Source organism: Anser anser (genome assembly GCF_964211835.1).
Source record: "Anser anser genome assembly, chromosome: 3".
Lineage (NCBI taxonomy): Eukaryota > Metazoa > Chordata > Aves > Anseriformes > Anatidae > Anser > Anser anser.
Window position 1 is genome coordinate 87,379,407 of NC_139722.1, and position 10,726 is coordinate 87,390,132.

General features: G+C 41.0%; 1 protein-coding gene across 4 annotated transcripts in view; it reads left to right on the forward strand.

Moving 5' to 3' along the window:
* LOC310897007 (visual pigment-like receptor peropsin) overlaps positions 1-8,789 on the forward strand; it is a 47,724-nt gene extending 38,935 nt beyond the window's left edge. For all 4 annotated transcript variants that reach the window (XM_083830095.1, XM_083830097.1, XM_083830096.1 and 1 more), the window contains 4 exons: positions 479-578; positions 2,646-2,750; positions 6,007-6,230; positions 6,895-8,789. In XM_083830095.1, coding sequence (XP_083686221.1) covers positions 479-578; positions 2,646-2,750; positions 6,007-6,230; positions 6,895-7,332 — 867 coding nt within the window. In that variant the 3' untranslated portion in view covers positions 7,333-8,789. The remainder of the gene's footprint in view (positions 1-478; positions 579-2,645; positions 2,751-6,006; positions 6,231-6,894) is intronic.
* Positions 8,790-10,726: the final 1,937 nt, after the last annotated feature.

A 10,726-nucleotide genomic window follows, 5' to 3' on the forward strand; every position in this document is an offset into this window, starting at 1 on the left:
TTTAGCGTCAGATGTTTTTATTTAATGTTTTGCAAGACTTCTTGCTCAGCCGAACCCATTACCTCCTCTGTTCTTCCCTCTTTGGCCTAAAATTCATGGAGTCGGTTTGTGTTTTTGCTCCGCCTCAATGGGTTGGCCGCATCTAGTCCCTTTTTGCACATTCAGGGTTTTTCTCCACTTGAGTTCAATCTTTTTTCTCCTTCATTTGGCAAGTCATTCTAGGGAAGCTTAGATGTGAGGGTGTGTTTTCTTATTTATTTGATGTACATGACAGAGCACTTTACTGATTTTTGAACATTCACTTGCTCACTGATCCTATAAAAGATGACTGCTCCTGACATTTTATATTTCCCTGCTAGTTGGGTTGCTGGAAAAATTTTCGAGAACATTAACATGAAAGTGACAAGAGCAATCCCTGTGGTTCTTTTCCCCTCCGGCACTGCAGTAAGAGAGCACCCTGTGCTGCTTTGTTTTTCAGGTTGATGGCTTCCTGACACTTCTCTTTGGCCTGGCTAGCATTAATACCCTTACAGTGATCAGTGTCACTCGCTACATAAAAGGCTGCCATCCTGAGAGAGGTAAGGAATAAAGGCAGATCCAGTTCTGCTTTCATTGAATTTCTTGTAAATCTGTACTCCTTTCAGTTACACAATTTATTAAGTATAAATTAGATGCACTGGAAACCATAGCCTAATGTAGTTAGGTATGTTAGAAACACGTTTGCACAGAATCCTTCAAGAGTTAACCCCTAAAAAGGCCAAATTATTAACAGTACACTTTGGTTACCATGGGTGAAATTCACTTTTGTGCAAAAGACAAGACCTGCTGATTCTCTGTTTCTTAGAGTACAACTTAAATAGCTCTTAAGTGATTCATACATCCTTGCCCAGAATCACTGTAACCAACAAATTTTCATCTTCTGTGAGATGATATTTAGGAGAGCTTCCAGCCTCGATAAGATCCCTGGTTCAGCAAGCACAGGCACTGTGGACTGCTTAGATGGCACTGGGAACACCCAGCCTGCACATCGTGCCTCCAGCGTTCACAGCTCTGTGCAGCCTGGCATCCCCATGTGCTTTTCCCACCTCCCCTCAGTGGACAGGTTCATACCACAGGAGATGAGAATTACTGGCACAGTTCCCAGAACTGACCATAACCCATCTCTGCCCTGTCCCCTGCCTATCTCCTGAAGCATCATAGACAGTCTCTCACCCACAATTCCTCCTCCTTCAATGTCCTGGTATCTGCAACCTGAATATCTCAAACAGCTACTCTTCATTACTGTCTGCAGTGCTAGAGACCTTTCACCAAGTGCTCCGTTTTTCATGTTGTTTGTTTGCTTTTAAATGTCTTTTTTCTTTTTAACCTTTGGTATAAATGCCTCTCCAAAGGCATATGAGTGCTCCACTATTCAAATCTAGTCTGAAATCCTTTAAACGTGAGGTGAAGACCCCATCAGAAAGCCTCTATAAACATGCCACCCTCTACCGTTTTTCCTTTGTGATTCTTTATGTCACCACTCTCTCCCCAGGCACTCTCTTTCACAGGATGAGGAGAAACCTTTCCTTGCCATTCAGCTTGGATCTTCTGTCTGCTGAAAACTTTGACCTCCACTGGGAGCCTTACTTTGTCATTCCTCTTTATGCCTACATATTCTATAAAGTCTCCTCAGTCTTCCTTTCACCATGCATACATAATGTATTTTAAGTTTTCATGCTCTCATTATGACTGGCTTGTACCACCTTTCAAGCAGGAATTTACTGGTATCTCCATATAAAACATGTACAAATACACTGGATGCATCATGTTTGTTTGTTTGTTTTTCTAATAGCATGAGTATTATTAGCTGTGAAAAGAGCTTCTACAGGGAGGTCTTTTTTTCCACAGGAAGTTCTTCTGCAGTTTGCTGAAGTTTTAGATTTGTTGAAGTTTATTTTCAAAACAACCTGTTAGAATTTGTCTCTGCTGTATTCTATAGCTTATATTCACTGCAAATTAGGAAGTCATATTTAAAGTGTTTCTCTTTTGTAAAGCCTTATCACGTGTTCATCTGTGCATAATTTGTTTGCCTCCTGAGGAAATCTGACCAAGTACTCAGTATAACTTTACATAAATTTTGAAGAACAGAGATTAGTGGCCACATAAATATTTTCTGTGCAGACAAAGAGATTACCACAATGTATGGCAACAGTGGGACAGATTAAATCATTTGTACTGAATGACTGATATAGTTTGACCGGATAATATTTCTTGTCCTTTTTTAACAGCAAAAACTTTGAAATGAGTAAGAAAACCCTAGGACTTTACTTATTGTTTGTTTCGTATAAAACAACATAGAATTGTTTTGTGCTTTTTACAAAATCGCAAAACAAAACTGACACAGCATTTGCTAATTCTGCAGTGCTCAACAAACACTGTCTTCTGCTAAAAAGCTCTTCAGGTCCACTGCTCTACAAGTGGTCTTGAACACAATCAAGACAAGTTTTCATATTTCAGCTTTTCTTATAAATACCTATTTTTGACTTAACTTTTCTTAACAATAGCTGTGTTACCCTTATTATTTGTTGTTCTAATAGTATCTTTAGATTTCAGAGGTAAAGTTGCCTTTCCAAGTTTTATTTTCTGACTAAACCATGCCATTGCAGGTCACTGTATCAGCAACAGCAGTATGACGGTGGCTCTGGTTCTCATCTGGATAGCAGCTTTCTTCTGGTCAGCAGCTCCATTGCTTGGCTGGGGCAGTTATACAGGTAACAGGTATCTTTCAGTTGTACATATTTGGCACCTCTCCACTTAACTAAACAAAGATATTTACCTTTTTTTTCTTGCTGTTTGTGATAAGCCAGACTGATTATCAGTGGAACTGAGAAAATCATTTATCATGCATGGTGTACATGCACAGCATTGCCTACTTTGGGATCAGCTCTAAAGAGATTTTTTTGCAGATATCACAAAAGTGTATTACCTATGGAAAAAGAAAATAGGGCCAGAAATATTTGGCATGGTTAAGCAATGAGATAAAGGAAACTATCAAAAGGCATCCTTCAAAAGCTGTCAAGATTAGGGAGCTAGAAAAGAACACAAGTTCCAGCAAGTTGAACTTGAAACTATAGTAAGACAAGCCAGAAAGATCTGGTGAAACAGTTTGAAAGTATGAAAACTAACATAACAGAAGATGATAAAGATGCCAGAAAGTCTGTCAGTCCAAGAAGTGATTAGGATGAAAGATAAGGCTCTAGCAAAAAAAGAAGGGGGACTAGGGGGGAAAATTCATTAGTGAACACTAAGGTAACTCAGTGGCTAATTTTTCTCACACCAGAAAAGATGGACAAATTGTCTCAAGTCTCTAAACAAATCAAAATAAATTTCTAGGAACAAATAATAATAATACAGAAGTCCTAACAACTAAAATTGTATGACTGAAATTGTCCAAGTGTATGGATCCTGTAGACATCTGCTCTTTGATCTGCAACATTCAACATATTCATAAAATAGTAGCTGAGAGTCAAGGGGCAAAAATGAAATTACAAAGTTGCTGAGGATACAGTAGTAGTTTGGATGACATTTCATCTTGCAGTGAGAACAAAGCTTCACTGTGTGAACATGCAGAAGGGTTTTGGTGTGCTGAGCTTCTGGGCAATAACATGTCAGAGATAATTCAGAGCTAAGGAATCTAAAGTCATACAGGAAAAACGTTGTGCATTTGAAATGGTGATTACCAATTGGAAAACAGAATATAGAGCAGTGTTTTATAGGTCTATGAAAACATAAGCATGATGCTCAGAGATGGAAAAATAGGGAGAAAACACAAGGTACCATCAGGAAACTAATAAAAATCAGAAAGCCTAGATCTCCAGTGTGGCTGAAAAGACTTTGCAGAATGACAGTGTAGGTGGAGAAGATATTTCTTCCCCTGAGAACTTGCTCACAGGGGCAATAACTGGGGGCTAAGGCTCAGTAGACTCCGAGGTCTACTGCTAGGGTGAGGTTTAGGGCAAGGGTGAATATCAGGAAAAGGCCAAAGCCAGAGCTGCAGCATGTGAATGTTTATTTGTTACATACATATGCTTTGAAGTATCTCTGCACCCTTGAAGGACACATGAGAAAAGCGGCTATTTCTATGATTGTTGAATCAAATCCAACAATCCCAAAGCAAACTGTTTTGTCAGTGCATTTGGCTCCGTGGATCTTTTGTTTGAGACAGAATCACTGTTATAATTTTGTCTTGTTTCTGCACTCTGGATATGTCATAAGACTTGAGGAGGTTAGATTTGTCATTTCTGTATATCTTCTGGCATGCTGTGCTTTCATATTCCAATAATCTTACTAGCACTTCATTTGTAGAATGATTTCTGACATCCATTTTTGGCCCTAACTTGGAGCCAGGGACTTCTTTGCTCTGTCGGGGTATCCAAGTGCCCCTGTGGATCCTGCTTGTTATTTGGATTCAGCTTCCTAATGCCAGCCTTCACAGCAGCTTCTGTGAGTGCTTCTTCCTGCTGAGAATCGCAGCAGTTTCAGATTCGTGGTCTATCTGATTCCAAACACGTTTCCACAGACGGCACCCATGAAGACATGGGAGCCCAGCAAGGGCAAGTCCTGCAGCAGGCAGCGGAGCAGGACGGGTACCAGCAGACCACAGCATATAACACATCACAGCCTCTGATCTGCCACTTCTTCACAGCAGCTGCAGAGGTCCCCAGGACCCCTCTGACTTTTGGAAATGCCACTTGCTGAGTCCCTGCTGAGGGGGGAAAAAACACAGCCCTGAATTCTGACTCATAGAAGAAGTGCAGGATTTTCTTTTCATGTCATCTGGAAGCTGCTTTCTTTTTTGAAGTCAGAAGTTTTCACAAATGAGAAACTTAGAATTAAGCCAGATACTATGGTTATCTTTTTGAATAATATCTTGGGATCTACTGATGAAAAAAAGCAAAGGAGATTCTATTACTGAGCACATCCAGACAGCAACACCTGAAGCTCTTGATGTTAAAAATACTGAGCTCTTTTTGATGAGACTCATGAAAGTGATTTTAATCTTTTGCTCCTATAATTCATCCTATCTAAACCTTCTATCACCCATGAGGAATTAAGGGATTTTTTTCTTTAGAGTTATCGCTGGATGCCAGGGAGAGATCTGTTGCTAAATCATGCAAGCTTCACCTGTATTGTATTTCCAGGACTTGTTAATACTTGACTTATGTAATTTTGGTTTATGCTTCAATTATTTATAATTTGGTTTACTGCCATGGCTGTCAGGGGAGGAATAATAACAATAATAGTAATAATAATAATAAACCACACACAAAATAGCTTTCTTCCTTTAAAGCAAAAATCAACAATTCACAAAATATAGAAAATCCTTAATGACATAAAATTCAAGTTTTATGTAAGAACACGTTTGCAAATTATATCATTTCCATTAACAGCATATCATCTGTATTTATATGCTTCATCTTCCCATAATTTCTATCAGCTGTATCAATTTGCTTTCATCTCTCACTACAGTAAAACTTTCATTACCATTTTGCTTCTATTTAAAAAAAACTCAATACTTTTATTTCCTACTTTGCTATGTAAGTATTGAATTCTTACATGTGGCACATTGTCCCTACAATTGCTTGTTATGCTGGTGTAGAGCTCATCTTAGAAAGTTACTACACAGAACATTGTCAAATAACAGACTACACAGGAATATCAAACCTACTACGTTAATCCACAATTAGCATCACAATTTCCTATCTTAAAACAACAGTTTGTGCATTATGGACTTAACAATGGAAATCTAAATGGTACAGAATGATAATATGCATTAAAACTTGTTATGGTCTAGCTGGTCTTGAAAAATTTTTTATGTAGGAGATTGTCACAGCTCATTAAATCAGAAAGATCACTCCATTCTTTACTGCCTCAAAGAAGAAAAATACAGCTTCTAAATTGATATATTAATCACACAAAACCAGACAAATGTTCTAAAAATGCTAACCAACTTACTTTTTTTTCCAGATCGCATGTACGGAACATGTGAAATAGACTGGGCAAAAGCCAACTTCTCTACAATCTACAAGTCCTACATTGTCTCCATTTTTATCTGCTGCTTCTTCCTACCTGTGACAGTCATGGTCTTCTCATACGTGTCGATTATCAACACTGTCAAACTAAGCCATGCATTAACAGGACTCAGTGATCCCACAGACAGACAGAGGAGAATGGAGCGGGATGTCACCAGGGTGAGTCTGGGTTTGATATTGGGTAGGATTCATCTCAGTGAAAGCTGTCTATCCAAAAATTGGTCTCAATTAGACCAGAAGAGAACAAAATCCACCACTCACATTTAATTTCTCTGTAATCTTAGTGACAGTCTGAACTCAGTGAAGTGAACGTAAGGATTGTTTAAAACTCCTGCTCCCTTAGTTGGCTAATATTGGTCCTACATTACACGAGAAAAATAATTTAAATACAATTGGAGCAGGTTATACAGCACAAAAACTGAAGTTTGGTTTGGCATATTCCCTTTTCTTTCGGCAGAGATGTAACTTCTGTGAATGCTCAAAAGCAACAAGGAAACTTTCAAATTACTTGTCCCAGACCTAAATCTATCCTAAGTCTTCTGAGTCCAGATAAACATACAGGGGGTTGTAGCTATTTTCATTCCATTAGATGAGGCATTGCTCAAGCATACCTCTTGCCCAGATTAGATATCTAACTTCTAGGCCTACCTGTCTCCATCAAAGCAAAACTTTTGCTTGTCTGTACACTCCTGTGAGCTATACCTTCAGTAGAATCTGAATGTTTCCCTTCCAGTTGAGTTTCCAAGCTACTATTACTAGTGTATTTCTTCCCTGATGCAGTCTTCCAGTATAGATTTAAGGCTATTTTTCATCTGTCTTCTAGGTTTCTATTGTCATTTGCACAGCCTTCATTATTGCATGGTCACCATATGCTGTCATCTCTATATGGTCTGCCTATGGTCACTCTGTGCCCAACCTTACCAGCATCCTTGCCAGTTTGTTTGCTAAGTCTGCCAGTTTCTACAATCCCATTATCTACTTTGGAATGAGCTCCAAGTTTCGAAGGGACATTTTCATCTTGTTTCGTTGTGCCAAGGAAGTCAAGGACCCTGTGAAGCTCAAACGTTTCAAAAACCTCAAGCAAAAACAAGAGCCTTGTCAGAAAGAAGAGAAGTATGCAGCAGAAATGCACCCTGCACCGAGCCCTGATTCTGGGGTGGGAAGTCCAAGCAACACTCCACCTCCAGCAAACAGGGAAGAGTATTTTGGTATTCATGATACACCATCTAATAACCCTGACATTGAATGTGATAGACTGTGAGTTTTGTGGCCACTTAACGCACTCACCCACTTTGTGTTCAGGAAGACCCTCTTCAGATCACTGCTCAAGTGACCTCCCAACTCCCGATCCATCTGTTTCTTGCTATAGCACTGACGATTATGCAACTCAACCAAATCAGATGACAAAGTGATATTTTTCTTCTGTGTAGGTACAAAATGCTACAAAGCATGTTACAATGTGGGCAGGCAGTGCACCCAGTGCCAGAAACATTTCGTTTTCACATGCATAAAAGAAAAGGAAGGCTGACTTATGAAGACAAGGGATTAGCTAGCAAAAATTCACTAATGTTCCCATCCAAATGGTATTAATTATGAGATTACATTTCCAAATGTATTTTTTACTCTTCAACAGTCCCAGCCATAGAGGATCACTTTAGCTCTGTGGTGCTGCACAGCCTGTGGCCATAGGAGAAGGGCCATGCTGATAGCTGTGGAGCTGCTGCTCCAGTGACTGCTAGATTTTAGACAAAAACGCTTGCTCCTTGCGGGTACAGAGATGGATCCATCATCCACGCATGAGCATGGGCCTGATCGCCTGTGCCCAACTCTATGTTTGTCTATGCAAGTAGCTGTAGATCTCGGCATTTTGTAGTCACTGTAGGCTCAACAGTGGCTTTACACTTTTCCTTGTTTGTTTGCAGAATTATTTCCATCTTTCCCGACTTTCCCAGTGAGCAGGGCCTGGCTGTAGTGTGCCCATTCATTAAAGCCAAAAAGCTGGCTTTAATTTTCCTGATGTGCCTCCAGCTTGATTGTTTTTCTACATGACTATTAAGGTGGAGCAGGAGATGCTGTGCAGGCAATGAAACCAACGACATTAAGCTTGCAAGAATATTGACCAAGTATGGCATCAGAGCTATTTACAAAATATAATCCAACACTTCACTGCTGCTCTAAAGAAAGGTTTTGTACCTGCCTATTGGTTAAAAGAAAAAAATAGATATATCAACTGAGTGATTTAAATAGCAAAATTGTAGAACTAAATCAGCAGCAAGGTTACCAGATACTATAGTATCCAATTATTCCATCAAGTTTATTTTTCAAAATGGAAGTGAGGAGGTATATGGTCCGAATTCCCCATTTTACATATTTTTATGGAAGTATCTGAGTACACAGTTAATTACTATGCATTAGCCCTGGAAATTTTGGGGGTTTATTCAGTGACATTTGCATGCTAAGCAAGGGGAGTGGAGGGGAACAAAACCATTTGTTGCCAGGTTCACTGATATTTATGACTTTGTGGAATCTTTCACCATCCAGGTATGCTAAAATGCAGTTGTTTTGCACAAGTTTGTAACTTTCCCAAGAAACACATTTGGAAAAGCAAAGAGAGCCCACCTTCATTTCCTCCATTACTCTATTTGTTTTGAGAAAATCACCTGCGTTTTGAAGTTAAAAACAAATAAACATTATAAGCAACAGTCGGGAACTGTTTTCTTTCATGGCCACAGATCTGAACTACAAGAATATTCGTCTTTGTGGAAAATTGAAACATGGGTGCTATTTCATTACCATAAATAATTAAAAGCAAATAAGTAAACTGTTGACTTCCAGATAAAAGCACATGCTGTAACTGCCGAAACAGACGAAACCATTTAGGGCCAAACCCTGTCCCAGCTGGATGAAGCCAGGCTGGGCTAGCCAAAGCTGCCACACAGTCTTGAAAGCTTCTAGGCCTAACCCAAAACCTACCTTAGCAGCACCGCTGGACTGGGCCTTGCCACTGCTGCACGCACCCAGGTGTCCCTGCAGGGAGGCATGCCACATGTCCCCATCGGATGCGGCTCGATGCCAGGCTGGTATTTAATATGCATTTCCACTAACTCACGGGTGTCTAGGGAAAGTACTTGCCCCACTGCACTGTAACAATGCCGATGATCTGTGGGATCCAGACTTTGATGCAGAAAGATGGGAAAATGGCAAAGGGGGTGGCAGAGTAACAAGACCTTTTCCAGGAGTCTGCACCACTTCCCACACCACCAGCGTGCCAGCCAAAATCTCTGCTAGTTCATATGCTATTGCACATGTACACAGCAGCGAGACGGAGATGAGAGAGTAGTTAAAATGAACCAGAACATGAACAGAACAGAGGGATAAGAGGGAGAGAAGCAGAGGAGCAGCTGAAGGATACATACCTGCTGAAACACACCTAGAAACAGCTAACACAGCAAAAGCTGTGACTGGACTGCGTACAACTCCCTCCTGCCATTCATAAGGCTACTGTGCTTTGTGGATACAGGGTAGTACCATGAGACTGCATGCCTGCAGAGCAGAACATCTGGTTTTGCGGGTTACTCGAGGGAAAAGGGGACAGATGCCTTTGCAGGCACCAACCTGTGCTCCAGGCCCAGTAACAGCACTAGCACATTTGTCACTGAAGTTCCTCCTGTTGTTAAGCCTCCAGCCCTAAAGCAACAGCATCCTGTAGCTACATGCAAGGCACCTGCAAATGTCTGAAGACAGAAGAAAAAAAAAAAAACACATCCAGAACCCATTACTGCTCAAGTGCAGGTAAGAGGATGCACTTCAGGTTTTCAAGTGTGCAGATTAATTTGCAGAACGCTTTGCCTCCATCCTGCTTTCCTGTTTTGCATTTCCTCCCTTTGTCTCCGGTCCCACACTTGCCTGGATGAGGCTGGCCCCTGCTTCTGCCTTCACAGGAGGCTGCTCCACCTGCCAAGCCCATGCCACCAGCCAGGGAGCAGCAAAGAGCTGAGGGGCTTGAGAGCATCAGCTAGGGAAGACATGACCTAGGTCTGCTGAAGGTAGATGAAGGAATCCTACACTCAGTTCCCTACGATTTTCACTCAGTAACAATGAAATACCGTGTAAATGGCATACAAAGGCCTAGAGCCAGATTATCCCTCCCTCAACATCACATTCCCCAAACATTCAATTTGCTTTTGCAGTGGATGAGTTTTATCAGGACGGATGCAAGAGGGCTGTTGTCACGACCAATACACTGGTGATAAGGATGCTCTCCTGGGACACTGTGGCTTTGAATGCTCTCAGTCTGAGATGGTCTGAGAAGGGAGGTCCCGTGCCCCTGGATGAAGTAAAGGACCACCTGCTCCTAAGCTGTCAGTTTTGAAATACTATGTTTTTACATTTTCTACTGCTAAAAGCAGGTGGTATGTCAAAGGTGGAAACATATCCTATCACCATGAAAGAGGACATCCCATCCTAGTGCTGCCACATTACCTTGTGTGAAGGCGTCACAGCAGGCAGGCAGCATGGGCCTGTATACAGGACCCAGGTCTTACGCTGCTTCCACCAGGGTCCTTTTAAAAGATGTGCTTTTTATTGAATGCTCTCGTGCCAGTCTGCACAACTGAGATCCCATGACTATTGCTAGCAGCCAAATGGTCAGGAAT